The sequence below is a fragment of the Balaenoptera musculus genome, chromosome 3, assembly GCF_009873245.2.
Source record: "Balaenoptera musculus isolate JJ_BM4_2016_0621 chromosome 3, mBalMus1.pri.v3, whole genome shotgun sequence".
NCBI lineage: Eukaryota > Metazoa > Chordata > Mammalia > Artiodactyla > Balaenopteridae > Balaenoptera > Balaenoptera musculus.
Window position 1 is genome coordinate 12,455,661 of NC_045787.1, and position 23,641 is coordinate 12,479,301.

The window sequence follows — 23,641 nt, forward strand, 5'->3', positions numbered from 1 at the left end:
GGGGTGGGCTGAGTGGACCCAGGGTGTGCACCTGAGACCAGGGGGATGCGTCTTGTTTTACATGAATCCAATGAGGAACGGGTCCAGATCACTGCTTGAGAAGCCAAGATTTCAACCCAGGTCCACCAAGTTCTCAGTGAGCTAAACCAAACCTTCTAGCCCAGCCCAATTCTTGAGTCTCAAAGTGCGATTCTGAGCCCCACCCCTGCCCTCTGGATACTCTGCACTCAGCGTCCACCTCTCTGCCTCCACGCCATCCTCCAGGGAAGCTGACGGTGTGCGCTGGTCGATGGCTTTATGGTATTCTCCACCCGACTCAACTCACTTTCCATCTGTTCAGCCAGGAGAGCCCAATTTTGATGTTTAACTTAAGAAAACTAAATTAATACTTCTCACAGGAAGCCCCACCGGTTCTTCCATGAAAATGAGAGTTTCATTTCTTAGGTGAATGAAGAGGAAGAAAAGTTAAAACAGAGCACCTAACCCTACATTTTTGGCAAAGTTCAACTCCCTAACGAGCTAGGACAGGAGGACTCAGGCTTCGTCTGTTCTAATTACCATAACAGTGATGCCAGGACCGTGGGTGAGGTGGGTCCCCAGTGGGTGAAGACAGTGCTGTGAGGCGTCAGGCGGACCTGGGTTCAAACCTCACTTCATCACTTCCCAGCCGTGTGAAGCATGAACGCTCTCAGGCCCCCTTTCTGTTCCTCCAGCGGAACCATGAGAATAACGATACCCATCATGCGGGGTTGTCGGGAGCCAATGAAACGTCCATAAGTGCCAACATTATCAGAAGCAGACGATCAACTTATGTCAGTTCTGTCACCCTAATGCTAAGGTCTGTCTCTGTGCACTGAGGTCATTTAGAAATGGCTCTAATGTCTTGTTTTTTTAAGGGGAAGATGGAATTCTAGCACACAGGTGATGGGGGTCCCACACTTTTTAACTGGGCAACTGAAACTGAAGTGTTGAAGTAAAAAAGCTGCTATGTTATAGAAGCCACCCCAGATGACATTCATGATTCAACAAACAAAATCCAGGAACCGATGGAGACAAGGAAAAGCCTTCTCCTTGTGATTTATGCGCTTCCTGTTCCAAGCCAACATGAGCTGCTTCCCAGGACATGGAAACTGGCAGCAGACCCCAGCCTGGAAACATGCTGACAGCGCATTCAAGGGCAACGTGTAAACAGGAGGCTCTCAGGAGGAGCTACCAGCCTTCCCGAAGGATCAGCGTTTCCCGAGACGATTAATTCTCCAGAGGGCAGCGGGGGAGGAAACAAATGAAGTCATTCTATTTGTTCATACCATACTTGAAAGATGGAAAAAAAGTGCTTCCACTCTGTCTTTGGAGGAGCTGCCAGTTTCCAGATCAGTTTCTTGAGGTGAGTAAATAATGGAGACCCTCCTTTGGAGGAGGGCAGATTGCCAGAGTGCATAAAGCCATGGTAGGTTCGGTACAGGAGGTGGAGAAAGGACAGGTGAGACTAGGTGGGTCAAAACGGGAGGCATCAGCCCTTCACCCCCTGGTACTTTCACTTCTGCTGCTGCGCATGGCATGTTCCATTGTCCTCTGCAACTACAGCAAAGAGGCACCATGCTGACTCCATGGGAAACTGGAGAGGCCGTTGAGTGGAGAGAGAAAATCTGGATTCTAACACTAGCCCAGCTTCTTGCTAGTTGTGTGTCCTTAATCTCGGTTTTCTCATATGGTAAAAGAGAAGGACAAAGGAGATATTTTCTCCCATACTCATAAAAATATAAAATCACATGATTCTAAGTCACTGATGGAGATCCTTATGGGTTCCTTGTGTGAAGGTGTCACATAATTTAATATCACAGAATTTCTTGAGCTCTCAAGAGGAACTGGAAACAAATTTGTAATCCACCTCCCCCACACTCAGTTTTTACACGGTGACTATGGGTACCCACATCCCCAGAAGCTGCCCTACCTCCGTAGCTGCAGAACTGCCACCAAGGTCCCGGGAAACAAAGAGGTTGACGATAGGCCTACTGATTCTCTGTGTCGCCAAGATGAGAGCCAAAGGCCACCAGAAGCTCAGCATCTTTCTTATTGTTGCATCTCCCTGCATCAAGAAAAGGGGATAAAAGTTCACTGAACTCTGGAAGCAGAATAGAAAAAAACAATTCAGAGTCAAAGCCTTTTCTTTCGATATCAATCATGAGTCAATTCACTATACTTAAAAATAATATAGAAAAAGCCTCTGTAGACAAGCCAAGTTGAATTAAAGTAAAATGTACAGTCTTAATAGAAATGAACTCAGACAAGCTGGCAAGCTACTGTGAAATCAAAACACACATTTAAGCTTGATGGATCCAAACCCCTGTTTTCCAAACAGGGCAACTTTAACCCAAGCAGAACCCAACTTCATAGCCCAAGAAACAGGCTGGAAATTAGTTTCTGTTTAAATGATCAAACTGACTGGCTAGAGGCCATGTCAGTAAGAGGTAACTCTTAGAAGGAAGACGTTGTTATACTTTATTTTGGAATCAGCCTGCTCACAAGTGTGCCTAATTATTTGGGCACTATATAAATCGACTCAGAGGTTCCTATTCTCCAAGCTCTGACAGAAGTCATGTAAATGTTCAGAAGCACAAGCAAAATAAAGGCATGGTAATGAGAAGGCGACTTATTAAGAATTCTACAGCAAAGATGTGCGCTATCTTTAAAGCCTGGCTTTCGTCATGTGATTTTGGTTTTGATTCTTCATGAGGGTGAGAGTTCCATCATGGAACCATCTCAGTCCCTTTATTTCCCTTTGCTGGTAGCTGAATGTTGAGATGGATTGCTACCATCAAGACCAATGTGATGTGGTTGTCCTCATGATGGAAATACTGTAACTAGATCTGATATTGATGGCCTGACCTCAGATCAAGGTGGGTGGTCAATACAATTACAGGTTTTTTGGTTATTTTTGGCTGCGTTAGGTCTTCGTTGCTGCGTACGGGCTTTCTCTAGTTGTGGCGAGCGGGGGCTACTCTTCGTTGCGGTGCACGGGTTTCTCATTGCAGTGGTTTCTCTTGTTGCGGAGCACGGGCTCTAGGCGCGTGGGCTTCAGTAGCTGCAGCACACGGGCTCAGTAGTTGTGGCGCACGGGCTTAGTTGCTCCGTGGCATGTGGGATCTTCCCGGACCAGGGCTCGAACCCGTGTCCCCTGAATTGGCAGGCGGATTCTTAACCACTGCGCCACCAGGGAAGTCCTGCAATTACTGTTCTGACATGACAAAAGTAACGTGGTCAAAGGTGGGATCAAGGGGTGGAGTGCGGTAATTTATTCAGGGCCATATTTATATAAATATATATATATATATAATATACATAATCATGCATATCTGCCTTATAGCTAGATGGATACCAACCCAAATGATACCTAAGGATAGAGAAATTAGCAAACATATAAATCAGATACCGTTTATAATGATGATGAAAAGAACGCTTTGGTCACTTGTGTAAGATTGTATCTTGCTTGTACCATATTCACCTTCCGAGGCACAGGCCAAGCTCTACCTCCATCAAGGGGGCTTTTTAGACCTCATCCCTATCTACCTTCTCTCGGCCTCAGTGAGAGAAGTTCTTGAACTCCCACTGCAGTCTCTGTACTTTCTTGGGTTCATGTCTGAATGTTGCTTCTGTGTTGGAGGATGAGCCAAATGGGACGTAAAGCTGCTTGAGGCCAGAGACCGTATTTAAAAATTTCCTGTGTTGCCCTGTGGTACCTAAATACTCTGCTCCCTCCATAGAAGGCACCTGAACGAGTGATTGTGTTTGGCCAGTACAGAAAGTACAAAACACAGCCTGGATCCCTGGTGCAAAATTAAAAATAATCAAATGTGAGTTCAATGGTACCAGGGGTCCTAACATCTCTGTCGAGCACAGAATGACTTACTTTTGACAACAGAGAGTAAGGAGGACATCAATGTTGTGTCTCCTCCTCGGCCTGACATGACTCACTGGGACTCGGTCTCCTCGCATGGAGGCAAGGAGGCTGGAGAGTGACCTCTAAGGACTCTTTCATCTCCAGAGTTCATCAGTTCTCCAACTGTCTTTCCCTGTGGACACTATGAAGCACTTGGCCTTGAGATATAACATCCCAGAGCATGTGCCTGTTACACTGATGTCTCGTTTCATACGTGTGGGGTGAAACTATAGTCCACTTGGATGTACAGACAGGATGTCCTCGAGGTCTAAGGACCTACCCCCAGCTCCGGCCCACTCCTGTCCGGGATGATGTCGTGGATGTTCTTGTAGTAGCCCAGGCACAGGGCAGTGCAGCGCACAAGGGCGCCCATGTACAAGGACAGGATGGGGATGAGCAGAGGCTCCCTGCATTCCAGATGACTGTGAAGCAAAATGGCGACAAAAACGACCTGAGAGATGGGGAAACAAGAACAAGTCAGTAGTGAGAAGACGGAGCCAATCAATGGAAGCACAGCCCGACCTCTTGCACCCAGGTGAGATGTATCTCTGAGCGAAAACCTTGACACTGATGAGAAGGGGAACGGAAACAGTATTGGGCTACAGCTCAATACTGCTCTCAGAGAATTCAGGGTCATGCATTTGGGATTCACTGGAAGAGCACACGATCATTCTGTTATATTCATCGTTAAGATTCTTTTAAGGCAACTGCACATCTGGTTAAGGTGATCGATTAAAAAAAATCTAGAAACTTTGGATTCCCAGACCCCAAAGGATGCAGAAGAGCTTTGCCCTATCCATGTATGCATGTAATCCACACCAGAGGACCTAAGTGACCTTCCACAAAGGATAGAACAGTGACCAATGATGGTACACAGAAAAATGGACATTACCATTTATAACATGGAATCCACTGAAAATGCTGCAAAAGCACCAATGTTATTATAAAACAAGATAATTAAAATTTAAGATATTAACTTACAAAAGTGGCATAGGTCAAAAAATACAAAGTCAAGAGGGATTGAAATAATAGTAAAGTGTCAATCTCTACTGAACAGTACAGGCTCTAAAGCAAATTTATCAATGTATTTAACCTCCCATCCTGCAGAAATCAGAGAATCAGCCCCGCCTCTGTCCAGAGTCCTTCCTGGAATTCACATGTTTGGAAGACCACTGAGGCATATTGAGTGCACAAATAGGGTAATGGGGGAGGGGAGAGATTGTCTGGGCTACATCAACCTTTTTTGTTTGTTTGTTTGTTTGTTTAAAAAATTATTTGTTTAATTTATTTTGAAGAGGAACATGGTGATTAAATATCAAGATTTATAAAAAGTCTACATAGTACCTTTGAACCCCATCCATCCATTTTCTATCCACTACAGCAATGAATCTGTTTGATTATTTTCAGGAGTAATATTCTAAATATTTACCAACAGACTGACCAAGTGAACAGAACAGACAACGTGCCTGGCTGCTATGGTAAGAACCAGCTGAATATCAGCCCTACATTAGTTCTGTGTTTGTCCTTAGAGATTTCTGTTAAGTAGTATCCATTTTCCCCTCCTTCTTTTATTTATTTATTTATTTATTTTTAATTTTTTAAATTAAAAAAATTTCTTTTGGGCTACACCAATCTTAATAGCCAAATATCCATGGAATGATAGGCTTGTGAAATATACCACCACTAAACGATCCTGACCAAAGGAGGCGGACCCTGATCACTGCATTCTCAAGAAATCAGTGATGACAGAAAGTTAAAAAAGAAGCTGGAGAATGAGCACAGTTCATCAAATGAGTGCGTTCAGTTGCCACAGGGAACAGAGAAAAGCAGGGCAATCCAGAGAAACTCTTCTGAACGAAATAAAAGTATTAGATGTTAGAGGAGGTTTGCTTGTAGCACAAACTGACACTTGTGCCCGGCTTGCTGTTCTCAAACCGGTAAATGGGACAGAGATGTCCTTAGGGGAATGCAGGGGACAGAGGTACCGCTTGGCCGCATGGACACGACCAGGCTGCCCGGAGCGTGGACGCGTGACTGTCCACTCACACTCATGATCACACACTCACATTCACGTTCACCGAGGATACAGTGGAGCCCATTGATGGAAATAAAGATGCCCGTGACTGTCTTCCATGCCTGTTGCTTCCCAGTGGAACAAATGTACTGTATTAACTGAGGGATGCAAAGACCAGCTGGGGGAAGCCTTGTGAAGGACCCATTGTGTTTGGAACAGAAGATTGAGTTCTGTAATGTGGCCAAGATGCCCATTTATTTCTCTAACTTATCAGAGGCCTTGAGGGGCCCTAATATGCAAACAGACTAGTCTGTCTGCAGCAAGCTTAAGATTCGACATACACAAACCTACAGTGTAAACGAAGGTGGTCATGTTTAGAGACTGAAAACACATTGGAGGAAAAATGGATATGTGAAGACCAACCCCTCCTCTGCCCGGTCCAGAAAGGCTCCCGGTGACGCCATCAGGATGGCCATGCAAGACGAGCAGGACTAAGGAAGGGGATCTGGAAGTGAAGGAAAAGGGAGGGGGAGGTGTGGAGATGACAAGAAAGTGGCCCGAGGAGCAGAGCGGGCTAGAGTGTGACAGAGGGCGGGCAGGAGGCATTGGGCCGGTAGCGATCAAGGCCGAAGTGAAGATTTCCTCAGACTCCCTCATGTTGTTAATAGCTTGATGCCATGTGGTCCAACACATACCATACATCTTACATCTTCACTGTGGGTTGTATCATTTATCAACTTAAAATAACACCTGGGCCTTTTGCAATTCAATCCAGAATTAAGATTTTTGATTCTGATACAACCATCAAAACTTTGTCGGATTATTTTCTGCGGGTAACGTACTGCCTCAGTGGTGAGGATTTTCCCAGGGAAAGCCTGCTACGTGCTGGCCCCGTCCTGGGTGCTGGGGATTCAATGATAGATAAGATTGTCCCAGGCTCTGTTCTCCTGGAGCTGACAGCCTAGTGGGGAAGGCAGAAATGGTAATCAACTTGTGAAAAGGCCTGTGAAGGAGAGAGGGCAGTGGTGCTGGGAGAGCCAGGCTGTGGGGTGAGGGAGGGCGCCCCATGTGGGGTGCATCTGAGCCGAGATCCAGTGCCTTGGCAGGAGCCCGCAGGGTCTGGCAGGAGCCAGGGTTAGGTGGGGAAAGCCGAGGCAGGGCGTTTCCTTCCGGGCAAAGCCCCCCGGGGGAGGCAGCTCGGCCACAGGGAAGAGGTCGGAAGGGAGGACCAGTGGCTGGAGGGCAGAGAGCAAGGGGACAAGAGGAGAGGGACGGCGCTGGGGCAGAAGCAGAGCCTGTGGGTTTTCAGCACCTCGTAGACCAGGATCAGGACTTTGGCTTTTTATCTCAAGAGCACCAGGAGGTAATTTTAAAGCAGGTTCTAGGCAGCGGGTGAGATGGCCAGAATTTCACTGAGAATAGATCCCTGTGGCCGCAGTGGGGAAGGACGGAGGAGAGCCAGAGCAGAGGGGCAGGCCCGAGTCAGGAGGCATCTCTGAGAATTCAGGTGGGAGGGGTGATCCCTCAGACCAGGGCGAGGGCGGCAGAGATGGGGAGAAGAGGGCAGATAAAGAAATATCTAGGATTAAAAATTTTAGACGGATGGTCATGAAGAGGGACGCTCCTAGGGTGGCTCCCAGGTTTCTGAGCTGATGGTAGGGGCACAGATTCATTCAAAAACACAATCATCAAGATCATGAAGCGTATGAATTGAGGCTTACGATGCCTCTGAAGGATGTGAGTGGAAATAGCATAGAGATATCTAGATGGCTTGTCTAGAGCTCAGAGGAGAGGGCTTGGCCACAGATATTTATTCGGTGATCATCAATCATGTTACAGATGGTTTAAACGTAGGGTATGCAGTAGATTCTTCATGGATAGAATACGCAGTGAGGAGAGAGATGGATCTTGAGGAACTTCAACATTTACACATCAATAGATGAGCTCGGCCATCAGAAGTAGGAGAAGAACCAGGACGTGGTGGTGTGAGAGCCAATGGGAAGGGATGTTTCATGGACGAAGGGGCAGTCAACAGAGTGAAGAGTTGCTGAGACATCCATTCAGTCAACAAAAAGTGCCCGCTGGATTCAGTGGCAAGAGGGTCACTAGTGAGAACAGTGTGGGTGAACTGATGGGAGTGGAGGTCAGCGTAGGGTAGGTAAAAGGAAGAAAGAGGAGTGAAAAAGTGGAGACAGTGAGAGGAAACTGCCCTTCCAAAAGGTGTGGCTGGGAAGTAATAGAGAATTGTAGCTAAAGACATACATGAGAAAAAGCTTGTTGTTGCTGTTGTTATTGTGTTAAGATGGCAGATGTCTGAGCATGTTTCCATGTCAAAGAGAAATGATCCAGGGGAGAGAGAAGGAGTCACTGATAACCGATCGAATAAGGTTCCTGAGAAAGCAGGACAGGATAGGCTTCAAGGCACAGGAGGAAGAAGTGGCTTTGGACAGAGGAGGGACACCTCCTCTCCTGCAACGGGAGGGGGAACGGAGATGAGGCAAGGGTCTGAAAGTAGGCATGTGGGTTTAAATTTCTCAGTGAGGTGGGCAGTGAGGTCACCTGCCAGGGAGAGTGAGGTGGGTGGAGACCCTCTGACATGGTTACTAGAGTGAGTGAGTGATGAGAGTATGAATCTATACTTTGATTAGTTTGTCCCGCTGTGTAACTTTTTGCTGGAGCGCTTGCTACCTGGGTGCAGGTGGTGCAAGGTGCATATCATTGGGTGGTTCAGGACGGGGATCTTGCCCGAAGGCTGAGATGGAAAGGCAGGAGACAAAGGGACCTATGGTAGTGCAGCCAGATTATTCAACTGGGATCCTGGTATCCCATCCCTGGGATCTCAGCTGACTTCAGAAGGCCAGGGCTGACGACAGCACAAAGGGGAAAGGACTAGAGATCCCACTGAGGCCCAACACCCCATGAGAATTCTCATTTGATACTGAGCAAGCTAAGAAAGTCTAGATGATTACGAAATAAATCAAAAACATATGACTATTACAATAAGGGTGACACAGAAAAGCATGGCATGTTGGAACCAAAGCAAGAGGTTTTTTTTGTATTATGATGTGAAATTAATTAGCTTAGTAAAATTTTTTCAAACTGGGAGTTGCCACTGAAATTCAAGGCATTATAAACTCTTTTCATTTTATCATTGGTGATTACTCCCTATCTATCTATGCCAAGGTGGTATTTCAAAGGACTTTGCCTAGGATCTATTTATTCATTACCAAGTCTGGTAATTAACAAATGCTTTCAAGTGATGAGAGGACTGGGGAAGCTGGGGGTGGGAGGGGGAGCAAAAGACTTAAGAACAAACATTGAATTTATTCCCCCAACCAAACTGTGGTAGGAACTCCAACTATAAGGTTTAAAATAAAAACTTCACCAGGAAAATCCCAAGGCCAGATGGCACCTGAATCCAGCTTCCATCGCCCCTACTAACCAGTTATGTTTATTCTGAACTTTTGAGCCTTCCCAACAGGCAGGGGCCAGGACCAGGTTTAAAATTAAGAAGGAAAATGGCTGTGGCAGCACTGGCAAAGAAATTTTCAGGGATATGATTTTTTCCTCTACCCTTGGATGCTGCTATATTTATCTTAGGCAAAGATAAGTGGGTGTTTTTGGTTTTTTTTTTGCTTTTGAGATAACGCATCTACAAATGCTCACTGAGTTGCTGATGCTAATGCTGAAAATAAGAGGTGTTTCCTTAATTTCAAATTAAGTGATTAGAGTGAACAAGGCAGTTTAGTTCATGCCTCAGAGGATGAATTAAAAGTAAGACCAGGCAAAAAAGTCTCTAATAACTCGCCAAGAAAATTAACAAAGATGTATCAAAGAATGACGTTAGCTAGTGTTCAACATGTGTGTGTGCACACGCACACACACACTCACACACACACACAAAAGAATGTTAGCAGGAAGTAATTTAAATTACTTTTAATAGTGATCCATGGAGTAAATGCAATTAATTTGGAAATTTAATTCTTGGTCTTTAGGGAGGTACTAACAGTTGAACAGTAGATTATTTCAAAAAGGTGGCTGAAAGACTAGCGTGTACAAAAGGGGAAAACCAGGAAGAAATGCGTGGACATGTTCATAGAATGGAACTGAGAATTGGGAAGGGAGCTTAGAAATCACTCCACCTCCTTCTCCATGAAGAAATTGTTCTCCAAACCCCTGACTGTAGGAACTAAGTCTAACTTACAGACTATGGGAATTAAATCTAATTTCCTGCTAAATTTTTTCATAGTATCTTTGGAGGAAGAAGACAGGAAGGAGAATGGAAACCAGGGCTGGTGCCAGACCTCAGGGAACTGGACAGAAGTATAATGTTCTCAGACGAAGCCGACTTCCTGATTCTTTCCAAGTGTGGGAGAATGATGCGTGAGTAGCAGCCCCAGGTGACAACAACATTTAACAATAATTCCTAGGAGCGCTCTCTAGAAACTAGCACCAAGTGACTTGGACACACAGAGGCCCACGTGCACACAGCGACCCTGTGACCACCCACTAGCTTTGACTTTAGAGTCATTTCACGTGCAAGTGCCTTAACAATAAAGGGCAAAACCTCTGATAGTAAATTTAAATTCCTACAACACCCATTCCTGCAAGATCTTACATGTTTGTATCATGGAGGGGTTCCATTTTCTCATTCACTTAACAAGCATTTATGGAAGTTCGCGTTTGATTTGAGTAATGCAGGGGTGCTCGCGGAGTGGATGGTTGTAAATGAGGCATCAGCTGGTTCTGTCCATCACCTGAAAGGGGCTCTGAGCAGCTTTGATGGACACACGGACCACATTTACCTGAGCTATGACGTCTGAGATTGAGGCACATCCGACCAGGAAACTGTATTTGTGTTTTAAGAGAATGCCAGCATGGGTCCATGCCTGCCAGGAAGGAGAGAATAGGGTATGAGATACACCTTCGGGATTAGGTTATTTCTGGTTGTTATGAGTCCCTGGGCATTCCTGAAATAGAACAGAAACACGCCCCCCAACCTTAGTAGCACAGGTTTCATAAATCTTTGATTGGTAAAATGGCTATAACTTAGCCTGGTGGCTAGGACCACATGAGATTTTTAAGTGGAACCAGTGACTGCACAGTGTTTATTTGGTACCAATTCTATGCAGACTAGTGTACTGGTTTGTGCGCCTGGCAGGAAACCTGGCTGAATACCAGGAATGGGGGACCAGTGGGAGTCACAAAGCACCGCATTCTCCATCTGTGAAGCATGTTCTAATGAGGGCTCTAAACTGGATCTGAGTTACTACCGTCACTGCAGGCACTCACTGACTGATCAGGGCTACTATTTCCTTCTCTTTAAGTCTGGGCAGGATCCGATCTGACGCTTCGTGCCTTTGAGGGAAATTAAGAGGAAGGTCCTCCAAGGGTTACAGACAATGAAAGTTCCAGGGGATGGCAGGTTTGGAGAAGGTTTGAAGTTCAAAGTAGGATCTGCTTAAGCATCATCCTTCTAACCAGTAAAGGCTGACCTGAACTGACAAAGAAATAACATTTCACGTGAGCTAAACATAATTAGACAAGTATGATTTATTTCCTAGGTCTGTGTCAAGACTTTATATAGCTGCTGCTACATCTACTTCCTCCTCAGCTCAAAGGGCCAAAGGTGCTAAATGTGAAAAGAAATGCAAAGTGTAGATAACATTTGCAAATTGTGGCTTGTAGGCTATCTTTGTTGACCAAAAGCTGTCTGGATGATAAGCTTTGTGATTTGCAAATATTATCTCTCCAACAAATACATCAGGGCCATGCTGCAAGGTGTGTGTGTGTGTGTGTGTGTGTGTGTGTGTGTGTGTGTGTGTGTTTGGGGTGATGATATGTATTATATTGGTTTTTCTTAGCAATCTCTTACTACTGGGCCTTTTGGGGGAGTTGAGAGATGAAACATGGAAGAAAAGGGTGTCCATCACAGATGTTCTGGTGTTAGACTGAGCTTTGGAAACTTCCGTGGCAAATAAACACAGAAGCGAAGTGGAACACAGGGCACTAAAGAGTCTGTGAGTCACTTTTAGTCCTGAGTTCCCTGAGTTCACTGTATAATTGTAATTCTTCTATGTGTTTACACAGTCCCAGTACAGATAGGAGGGCAGGCATTAGAGCAGAATCATGGACTCTGCTGAAGAAGCTGGGCTTTTACTCTCTTAGGTTGTGAAAAAGGTCACTCCATTCAGTTCTCTCACTGCTTTGAAAGCACTGTGGTGCTACCTCAGTCCAGCCTGGGCCCCGTGGGGAATCTGGTTCTACACACTCCAAACCCTTGGCTTTTTTCTTTTGGGGGTAGGGGGTATGGGAGTAGGGGGTATGCATCAACTACCAGAGTAAAACACACCTGGTGATAAGAAAAAGAAAATAAAAGAAAATCCAGGGACAAGTGTTCCAGTGGCCAAATTCTCCACCTAAAGTGATGTCATGACAACTGAAAATCGGGACCTTTGGTGGAAACTAAGGGTTTAATATCTAAGGCTCCCTTGCCCACCGGTAGGAAGCTGTCAGATTCAAGAAGGCTGCCCCTGTAACCCAGCTACAGGCACGTTAAGACTTCTGATGACACTTGAGAGGATGGACCACATACGTTTTTACATTGCCTCATTCCTCCGAGGATTTGGGGCTAATGCCATACCTCAATACCTCCATTCATCTCACACGTCTAATGTATATAGAACTGGAGGTAAGGAGTGGTAGAAAAACCTATATAGATTATCATATGTTACAGTCTCCTTCCAAGAGTAAAATGGAGCCCAAAGAAAAGGTTTATTTTCTAACATTAGACATTGTTGGAAATACATAAATATAAATATAAATATATATATACATATGGCTAAGTCTCTTTTATATCTGTAACACAGATGAATAGGAAAAAAGCATTCTCTGAGAACTCTTCAGTATCAGGACAAAGAATTTAATCTATGGAAGTCAGCCACCCTTAGCTAATCTAGCAAAGCTGGCTATTAAAGTAATAAAATCCTATCAGTATATTCAAGCGAGTCTTATTCTAAAAAGCTTTGGGTGCTTATACCACACAAGTGGTAAGTTTATCTGAAAGCTATTCTGATCCCTTGATCCTGAATATATCAGAAAGGAATTTATATTTGAATCAAATTTTCAAACAAGCTCTCTTGCCTACTGACAGAACTTGTGGCAAATATAGATAATTCTCATAAAATAAACTGAAAAGATGGACTGGTTAAAAGTCAGTGGTCAGTTGGAGCCCTTCTGCACTGCTGGTGGGGATGTAAAATGGTGTAGCTGCTGCTGAACTCAGTATGACGGGTCCTCAAAAAATTAAAAATAGAGTTACTATATGATCCAGCAATTCCACTTCTGGGTATATACCCAAAAGAACTAAAGCAAGGACTCAAAGGGATATCTGCATACCCATGTTCATAGTGGCATTATTCATAGTAGCCAAAAGGTGGAAGTAACCCAGGTGTCCACTGATGGATGAAAGGGTAAACAAAATGTGGCTTACACATACAAGGAATATTATTCAGCCTTAAAAAAGAGGGACATTCTGACACATGCTGCATACAACATGCATGAACCTTGAAGACATTTTGCTAAGTGAAATAAGCCAGTCACAAAAAGACAAATATTGTATGATTCCACTCATGAGGTACCGAAAACAGTCAAGTTCATAGAGACAGAAGTAGAGTGGTAGGTACCAGGGGCTGGGGAAGGGGGTGGGAGTTAGTGTTCAATGGGGAAGAGACTCAGCTGGGAAGATGGAGAGGGCCGAGGGTGGATGGCGGTGATGGGAGCGCCACGATGTGAATGCACCTCATGCCACTGAAGTGGGCACTTAAAAATGGTTAAGATGGGAAGTTTTATGTTATATGTATATTATCACAATCGGAAAAAAATGTGGTGGGCAGTGAAGACAGCCTCAGATGTGCTGGTCATTTTTTGGGGGGAATAAGTGGAGCCATTTCCATTTCTGGGTTGCCAGGGGCTGGGGGAGGGGAGGATGGGGAGTCAGTGTTTAATGGGAATAGAGTCAGTATCCCAAGATGAAAAGAGTTCTGAAGAGTCACAGCAATGTGAATATACTACATGCCATTGAACTGTATACATAAAAATGGTTAAAATGGTAAAGTTTAGGTTATGTATTTTTTACCTTAATTTTTTAAAAAAGTGCCAACGATCTTCTCTACTCACCATTGCATCCATAAAAGGGAAGGCAGCAAGATACAGGAAGGCCCTTCTCGTTTTGTTCCCCACTGACTCATCCACATGGTGCAATTTATTGATGATGTAGTAGCCTAAGTCACTATATGCTGCAAAAGGTAAAACAAAACATGGCAATATTTAGAAAACATTATCCTTATAAGCTTTTTATCTCAAAAGTTTTTTTTAAAATAAACTTATTTATCTTATTTTATTTATTTTTGGCTGCGTTGGGTCTTTGTTGCTGCACGCGGGTTTTTCTCTAGATGCGGTGAGCGGGGGCTACTCTTCGTTGTGGTGCGCGGGCCTCTCATTGCGGTGGCTTCTCTTCCTGCGGAACACGGGCTCTAGGCGTGCAGGCTTCAGTAGTTGTGGCATGCAGGCTCAGTAGTTGTGGCTCGTGGGCTCAGCAGTTGTGGCTCGTGGGCTCTAGAGCGCAGGCTCAGTAGTTGTGGCACACAGGCTTAGTTGTTCCACGGCACGTGGGATCTTCCCGGACCAGGACTCGAACCCGTGTCCCCTGCATTGGCAGGCGGATTCTTAATCACTGTGCCACCAGGGAAGCCCTCAAAAGTTTAAAAACAATTTTAAATATAATATTTGGGTTTTGGTACAAAAATTAGAAAATTCAGATGAGCAAAAAGAAGAAAATCATCTACAATTTCATTCATCCCTCTACCCAGAAGGGGTCACAGTTGACACTCTAGGTTCTAATTGCCCAGTTCTTTTACAGGTGTGTGTGGTGGGTTATGCATGGGTGTTTTAACATAAAAATGGGATAACATACCTTTCAATAAAAATTTTAAAGCTAGCTTTTCACTGTTTGTCATTCCTTTTGGATCATTTTTTGGGGAGGAGGGTGGTAACTGTGGGTATAGTCTCCCCACAGGAAAAATGCTATCTCTGTGCTTTCCAAGTCCCTCCAACATGAGGACCTGTGACCAGTGTGTGACTGGAACATAATGGGCCTTAACCAACACAGGCTGAATGAATATGTTGGTGCCAAAGGGAGAGAAAGGAAGAAAGAGAAAGGTCTCCTAATGTCTGCTAGGCGTTCTGGCAGACATTGTTAGTAAAGGTTAAATACAATATTAAGCTATTGGCTACCTCATTGATACGATGTTTAGACTATATAGGAAAACAATGATCTCTGTGTTTTCATAGTGCTCTAATAGTAGTGTTCCCGCTGTGTTCATTCTTTTATAAATATGAATATTCATGTACTTCACAACTGCAGAAGCTGCTTTGAAATCAGAAAGGAGATAAAATTTAGTGTCTCTCTCACTTTGTGAAATAATAAGAATCCCTGCCCGCATTTCAAAGTTTGGGGGGCGACTTATTACCATATAAACTGGAAAAAAGAAATAATCCTCCATCCCCTGTCGGGATTAGTCTTGAATTATGGGGATGTTGGATTAAGTGTGCTCTTCAGGATGATATCAAAGATATTTAAATGTATATAAATAGAAATCCCAGTGAGGGTAGAGGTACATACAAGTAAGTGATTTCAAGGGGTAGGGAGGGGGCTGGAATGGCTAAGACATCCAGCATACAATGCTGGTGGGACAGGCAAATGCAGGAGAGGAGGTCCCAGTCCTCCCAGGAAGGGCAGAGGTGGAAACCAAGAGGCCAGCTGCCAGGTGAGCCCAGGTGTCAGGTGTGCAGCGTGGCGGGACCAGCAGAACCACTGAGGCAGCAAGGAGAGAAATCCAGGAGGGAGGGTGGCGCTTGGCAGAAAGAGAAAAGACTGGGGAAATGGGATTAGTTATGGCCAGGGACAAGGAAGGCAGCTGTGATGTCCTGCTTAGATCAGAAGGCACGTGGGTGACCTGACCCTGGAAAGCAGGAGGAAGCCCTCCAGCCCGCCTTGGCAGCGAGGCGAGAAGTGCATTCAGACCTGAGATTAGCTGGTGAAACACAGAGCCGGGATAAAGCTGTTGCTGGATCACGCACACAGCTCACTTTGGGTGCCAAGATTTGGAAACTGTGGCTGCTGTTGATTTGTACACTCCTTCTCATTCAGTCAAGTTCACTGCGCTGAGACCTGCGCAGAGATGGTCCTGACCCAGCCCACCCCATTGCCCCTCCCAGCAGAGACCGCGGGCAATAGTAAAGGCAGCCACGCTGGGCGAGCAGAGCAATGCCAAGTGCACGAGCCCGGGGCTGGCCCTGAAAGGCTCAGGAACTGAAATTCCCTGGTACAGGTTAGCGCCAATACAAACGCCAGCTGACTGGACTTGACTGGACGGCTAAAGCTGGGACCTTGAGATTAGAAAAAGGCTGAGATCCGGAGGGCAAGGTATGGGTTGACCTGTGTCCTCTCACAATTCACTTGTTGAGTCCTAGTCCCCAGGACCTCAGAAGGTGACCTTATTTGACAACCAGGTCATGGCAGGTATAATCAGCTGAGATGGGGTCACACTGGAGAAGAGTGGGCTCTTGGTGTCCTTCTAAAAAGGGGGAATTTGGACACAGAGATAGACACGTACAAGGAGAAGCCCATGAAAACATGAAGGCAGAGATCGGGGAGATGCTTCCACAAGCCAAGGGACAGCACACGTTGCAAACCACTGGAAGCGGGAGAGGGGCCTGGGACAGATTCTCCGTCACGGCCTCAGAAGGAACCAACCTCACTGCCACCACCTCGACCTTCCAGCCTCCAGACCGTGAGACCACACACTTCTGCTGTCTGTGGTGCTTTGTTAGGACAGACCTAGCAAACTCATACAGGTGGCTTCTAGGAAGGAGAGAATTATTTTCCCGTGAGACTCTGGGGTAATGGCAGGAAAAGAAGGGACGTGTGAATCTGAACAGCTGAGAGCAGGGCATGCAGTTTGCTCATGTGGCCTGAGTGTATAGGGATCAGTATAAATGAGCTTCTCTACTTCTGTGACTATACCTAAGCGTACCAACTTATTAGACTATTTTAACTAAAACATCAAAAACAGTGCCTTTATGCAGAGCAATGTAGAGCTGACATCTAAAGTTTAACAGGGTCTGAAGGACTGCTGGGTGCTGAGCCCAACCAAGCCTCTGACTCTGCCAGGATGTTCCCCCCATCTCACCCCCTCGGTTTGTTCAGACTGCAGCTCCGGGGTCCCCAGGTGCCGGGGGTACTTTGAGACCAGTGGGCCCAAGGATGCTTTGGCTTCTTTTTACTTCTTGTCCTCCTTTAGCTACTAGAGAAAAACTTTGGAGGCCAAGGGAAGAAGCTTTCTTCCCGTCTTTTTTCCTTCCTTTTACTCCTCCCATATGTAGTAGAAGAAGAGTCTGGTTATAACTACAAAGGTTGTTTCCACCCTGTGAGCTGGGAATGTAAAATCCCAGCGGCTGTTTTTCACCCAGTACCCCCTCACCCTCCCCTCCCATGTCCCAGAGCTGTTTCTGGCTGAAGGTGTAGGCTGGGGGTAATTTGTTTAAAGTATTTTGCATAGAGTCTATAATTACCAGGCTAGCTACCTTAATGACATTTAGTAACCTTCAACTTCTATAAGCTGCCTTACCAAGACTCTTCTGAAATAGCTTATATTCCTTATGAAAAGAAGAACATTAGAAAGAAAAATTAAGCAAGGTTTTTGAATAGATGTAAATGGAGTTCATGGCCTGGCTGCAGCAGGAGGACACAGACTTAACCTATTTACAGGTAGACAGCTCTGAGCTGCCCAAACAAGAAACAGGAAGGACCATCCAAATCCCTAGCTCCTCTGACCTCAGAATTATTTTCCCGTGAGACGCTGGGGTGATGGAGCGATGGAACTTTCCAGAATCGCAGGTTCTCAAACTTGTTCATCCAGAGTCACCAGCACTTGTTGCAAAATGCCATGAAATTTAGTATTAGTCAAAATAAGCCTCATTACCTATAATTTTCCCATGGGAATTGAAGAAAAAGCCCTCCTCCAATTTTTAGTAAAAGAATAATATGTGCATTTCCAGGGGGCAGATTTGGGAACCCTTATTCTAATTCTAATTCCTTAGTTTCCATGTTTAAAAGTCTCACAAGTGCTACTGATTGACCCACTGTGTTCTGTTTACCAAGGCTCCTGCAACTTGGGTATCTTGAGCCAGGCTCCAGGTACACATAGAATAGATACCAACCTTTCGGCCAGTGGATCTCTAGATTTCAAGTCTGTCAGTCCAACACAATTCCAAGTGTCTACTCATTTGGCTAATTGCATAAGGTTTGGGGTGGTACATTTTCTGGAGCCATCTCTTCCTCACCATCTCCACCATACATTCCTGGGGAAGTGCCTGTGTGATGAGTGGGACCCACTCCAGCCATGTGCAAATGTCTGGGGAAACCCATAACCATGTGCAAAATCTCTCAAGGATGAGAGAATGCGTGGCTTACCAGTTGGGTCCAAAAAGAGAAAAAAATCAGAGACAATGAATATGAAACAGAAGAAAAAACATTATTTACAGCAAATGTAATAAAAAGGACCTAGTGAAAGTTCTCTCCTTTACTGGGGCAAACACAATAACAGATGACCCTACAAAGGGGTTCTTGGTCCTCTCTGACCTGAGTCTACCTCTAACGTCTCACTGTGAACAGTCAGCGGATGCCCAGATACGACACCAGGTTAGCGAAGGAAAGGAGCTACATCTGAAACTGGTTTTTCAAAGCTGGTGACGCTTAGGTTTGAAGTCCCTTCTAAGTGAGAAGATCCTCCAGCAGTTGGTAGATTATTGGTAGATACTGAAAGTTTGAAATGTCAAAGTTCATCCAGATTGGGAAAAAAAAATCTAAGATAGAGATCATGCTGGGAATCAGGATTTCTCCAATGGCTGGAGGTGCCATGGAATACACAATCTTTAAAAAAAATATCTTAAGAGTACCTTGCCCCAGCACTAGTTCATAACCAAGGAGATTATGCAGACTGACAAAATACATTGAACTTTTCTAAATATTAAAAAAATTTCTTTAGAGACCATAAGGTTATAAAGCAGTAAATAAGCAGAATATATAGATCTTCCTTGTTGTTAAAGCTGTATTAAACATACATGAACACTAGAATCAATCTGCTTTATTCAATATGGCTGGCCCTGAGATGTCACTAAAAAATTCTCACTGGTGTCAAAGGCTCTCCAAGGGACCCAGCTACAGCCGCAGAGCTCAATGCCTAATGCCCTCCTTGCTGCTCCTCTTTCTACTTTGCCCTTCCCTGCTCTCCTTCCCTTTCTCTCTTCCTCTCTCCCCATTTTCCTGTCCCTGTTGCCTAACGGGCTCTTCTATAGTCTCAGGCTGCACACCTCCTTTACCTGGTTACCTGCACCCTAGCACTGGGCATCTACCCTGTTACCTGTGACATTCAACACTGAACTCATTTTCTTGCTTTTTTCTCCCCTGATTCATAAATGCGTGGTGGCTGTGTGCCTCCCACTTCTTTTCCTCCCCGAGGAGGAACATCTTTGATATTTATCTCACCTCTGTATCCAACTTTTGATTTGTAGGACCTGAATGACATGCACGTACTATTTGTTCAATAAGTAATTTGTTGGACCACTGACAGGACACATGGGGATTGGACTATTTTAAAGGTGAGTTAAACAAAGGGCAATTCTTTCACTCTTGTTTAGTCAGAGCCCCCCACATTCAAAGCAGGAAGGTCAGCTCTCCTAATACTAGTGGTGTGTCTGCTTAGAGTTAAACATGCATGTTAATAACATCATTAAGGGGAAATGGATGAATTTTATCAGTGTTTGAGTATATCTAAAAAAAGAGAAATATTCATTAAATATACAGAAGGCATTTTGCTGGGAAAAGTAACTAACATTGTAAAGAATAAAATGAATAAACAGGTAAATTAGGAAACAAAGCAAAAAGAAACCAAGGAGTTGGCCATTAAACTGAAAAAGCATAGAACACGGTGATCTTGTTAAAACCACGAGCCTGAGGTTAGACAGAATTAACAGAAATGTAATAGACAAGAAGAGTCACCATTTGTAATCTTAACGTGGTTACAGCAAAATATTCATTTAGAGCACTGGGTCAAATTCTCCATTCCATCTTGTATCAAAGATCAGGGAAAAATGAGAAAGAGTTGTGCTGGAATACAATCAACACTTTCAGAGCCAGTTAAGAGACGACTCACCCCACGAGCCTTTCAGAACCAACCCCTAAGAGAAAGAACTTCTTCCTCCTCTATGCTCTTGGATGCCCTTATATAAATGCTATGGAAAAGCTAGAAGGTCTAGATAACAGAAATAAATCTACTAAGGAGATAGGGAAATAGCACCTAAAAAGCAAAGTCTAAGGCAATTAGACTAGTTTCGCCTAAACAAAATAATATAGAGAAATTTGGTTTTAAGCCTGGATTACTCTGGTTCCTCTCTCACTCTGTGGGCTAAGCTGATGAACATGTAACATGCGGCTTCTTGTACTTACTCTGAGCCCTACTGAGGGGCTGTTCACGTGGGGAATACATACTCATTTCAGTATCAGGCCAAGCAAATACAATTAGGAAGACTGCCTGAGAGCAGACAACGGCTTCTCAAGTCAAATTATTTGGAATATTTGCTTTTTTGTTTATCTATGTCACTGTTCCCTTGTCCCAAGCATAGACAGCTGAGAGCTGACTGTTAAAGTAGAAGTGTCAGTGGCTGTTTCTAGCATTACTAAGACGTGAAAATGGGTTTTAGTGCCTAGTGTAGGTGACACACTGTAAAGCAGGAACTGAATGGGGGGATGTTTATGGATGGTAGGAAAATAATGTTGGAAAAGGTGGAGAGCAAGAGAGCAACATCCCACCTGGAGCTTGTGGTCAAGGTTATGGGGAAAAATTGGCAAGATCTGAGCATAGGAAAGCTTACGGCATGAGTGAAAAAAAGGAGAAAGGAAGGTGAGCAAAGATGCCTGATGCAGCAGACAGTAGAAGGCAAGAGAAGAATCAAACCATTAGGCAGAAAATTGAAATGAGGCCAACAAACTAGAAGAGGGAAAATCATTAAAATTTGAGTTTTAAGTGTTTGAAAGAAATTGATATGTGCTTTCATAGTAACTGTAGAAAGCATTTGTTTGTTGGAAGGAAAAAAGTGATAATTGTAAAACTATCAACAGTGATAAAAGCAATTGTTAAATATATCTGGGATGTAGAACCATTTTGGTTCAAATGTAAGATTTTATGATTCCACTTTAAAATGGAAAAACTTGCATTTAACTTGGAAAATGACTTTGATTTTTATTTCAGTGACCAAATGCCCCTCCCAACAGTGTCAATAACACAGTACACTCAAGTTTTCCTTAATTACTGACATTGAGTAATTAGCTGTTAGCCCCAAAGTCTCATTTGAGCATGACTAAAACAGAGAATGTTGGGTTTACTTGGAAGTAAGTAGCTGAAAGGAAACTAACTTATCTTCCTCTTTAGGCAAAAATTTATTTAGACCCACTCATTTCACATATGGAATCTTCTCAAGTACGTATACCATCTATGAAAATGGCCCAGATCAAATCTAGCTGCAGAAGTTTTCTTTAAAACTCAGTGGATATGTTAGTATTCAGGGTTTAAGTTAAGGGAAAGAAAGGCATCTCCTCTCTGCCCCATGCCCTGAAGCTCTGAGCCCAAATGAAATGATCAATAGCAACACTTTGCCTGGATATTTGGCCCATGAGAAGCATCCTCTCGTCCACACTGTTCTTAGCACAAAATCCTATGCTGTATTAAAAAGGAAGACCACAAAGGCCTCAGTCTGTTTACTTTTAGATTCACAATTATATGAGTAAACATGAGTCGACACCTGAGTACACTGTAAATGGTTTGGGATGAGTAAACATGAGTTGACACCTGAGTACACTGTAAATGGTTTGGGTTTATCTCCTGGCTCTTCATTCACCACGGACATTCATGGTTCTCATACAACCAGTGCTAATTTGAAGACACACTATGGGTTTGTGAAGTGTTGTTCACAGGCTCTATGTAACCGCGTTCAGTAGGTGTGCCATTCAATTTTTATGCCAGGTAAGCTAAGCTGTTTTGAAGCCAAGAGGTTCTGAGATCATGCCCTTAGGGTTTTTTATCACCACCAAGAAGGCAGCAGAAGTAGAACTCCAGCTCTAAAGGAAGGGGCTTTCCTAGGTCTTGGGGAAACCATAGGCCAGTCACTGTGATAAAATTTTCTTGTTGTTTCATGGAAAGAATGTTATGCCCAGAGTACTGAGTCTCATCTAAAATAGAAACATGGGGCCCTAAAATGAGATAATTTTAATACATAAAACAATCTCCTTTGTTTTCACTGCTGATAAGAATTAATCCTGAATAACACTCATTCTATTTTTATTCTTAAGATTGAATCTGATAAGATAAACACCAAGGTCCTACTGTATAGCACAGGGAACTATATTCATTATCTTCTAATAAACTATAGTGGAAGAGAATCTGAAAAAGAACCTATCTATATACTGCATATATATGATATACATATACGTATATATATATAGCTGAATAACTGTGCTGTACACCTGAAACTAACACAACATTATAAATCAACTATACTTCAATTAAAAAAGAAAAGAGTAAGTAATGTCTGTCTCTAACAAAAGCACCTGACATTTTTTTGACCTTACTGAATGCTAATCCTAGATCTGCTCACCTGTTAATGAAACTCCTCCCTCACTGACACAGGGTTTGGGAACCAGAGACATAGAGCTTGCCAGACAAAGGACATTTTCTTTTCTTGACCTAGGAGCACAAACTCCATTCTTTCCATCCCTTAAAATTGTCATGATATTTAATAATTATGGAAGAAATCACTTACTACAATCAATACACGAAAATAAATTAAGAGGAAGAAGGAATTAGCAAAGCTAGATTCTTAAAGGACGGCCAACAGCCTTACCTATGAGGGTGTGGAAGACAGCAGCTATGGCACCAGCCACCACCATGCACAGGACAGCCTTGGTCCTGTCCCGCTTGCTGTTCACAAACACCAGGCCCACATTCTTGAAGTCACTCATGGGCCCCGTGAAGAACTTCATCAAGGAGTAGGCCAGCCCGTAGCTGGCCAGCATCTCCACTGCATCTTCCTTGACAGCAGCAATGCCCCGGTTCAAGGCCTGCGGAGGGAAGAAACCCACAAACAGCGTTAGGAACGGCGTCTTGGGGCTTCCCTGGTGGTGCAGTGGTTAAGAATCCGCCTGCCAATGCAGGGGACACGGGTTCAAGCCCTGGTCCGGGAAGATCCCACATGCCGCCGAGCAACTAAGCCTGTGCGCCACAACTGCTGAACCTGCACTCTAGAGCCCGCGAGCCACAACTACTGAGCCTGCGCACCTAGAGCCCGTGCTCCGCGACGAGAAGCCACCGTAATGAGAAGCCCGCGCACCACAACGAAGACCCAACACAGCCAAAAATAAATAAATAAGAAACGTCGTCTTATCTCCTACAATAAAACTCAGCAGGTCATGTTTCCATAGGCACTCTAGGCAGCTTATAGGGTAAATCTCACTGCAATTTGATAAAGGTTATTAGTTTTCATTTTCATCCATATTAGCTTCATTTTGAAATATC

At 44.2% G+C, this 23,641-nt stretch overlaps 1 protein-coding gene across 2 annotated transcripts in view; it reads right to left on the reverse strand.

Moving 5' to 3' along the window:
• The window catches only part of ANKH (ANKH inorganic pyrophosphate transport regulator), a 152,046-nt gene that overhangs the window by 51,099 nt on the left and 77,306 nt on the right, over positions 1-23,641 (reverse strand). For both annotated transcript variants that reach the window (XM_036849288.1, XM_036849287.1), the window contains exons 2-6: positions 22,971-23,187; positions 14,130-14,248; positions 10,757-10,840; positions 4,218-4,388; positions 1,952-2,086 (exon numbers count right to left, since the gene is read on the reverse strand). In XM_036849288.1, coding sequence (XP_036705183.1) covers positions 1,952-2,086; positions 4,218-4,388; positions 10,757-10,840; positions 14,130-14,248; positions 22,971-23,187 — 726 coding nt within the window. The remainder of the gene's footprint in view (positions 1-1,951; positions 2,087-4,217; positions 4,389-10,756; positions 10,841-14,129; positions 14,249-22,970; positions 23,188-23,641) is intronic.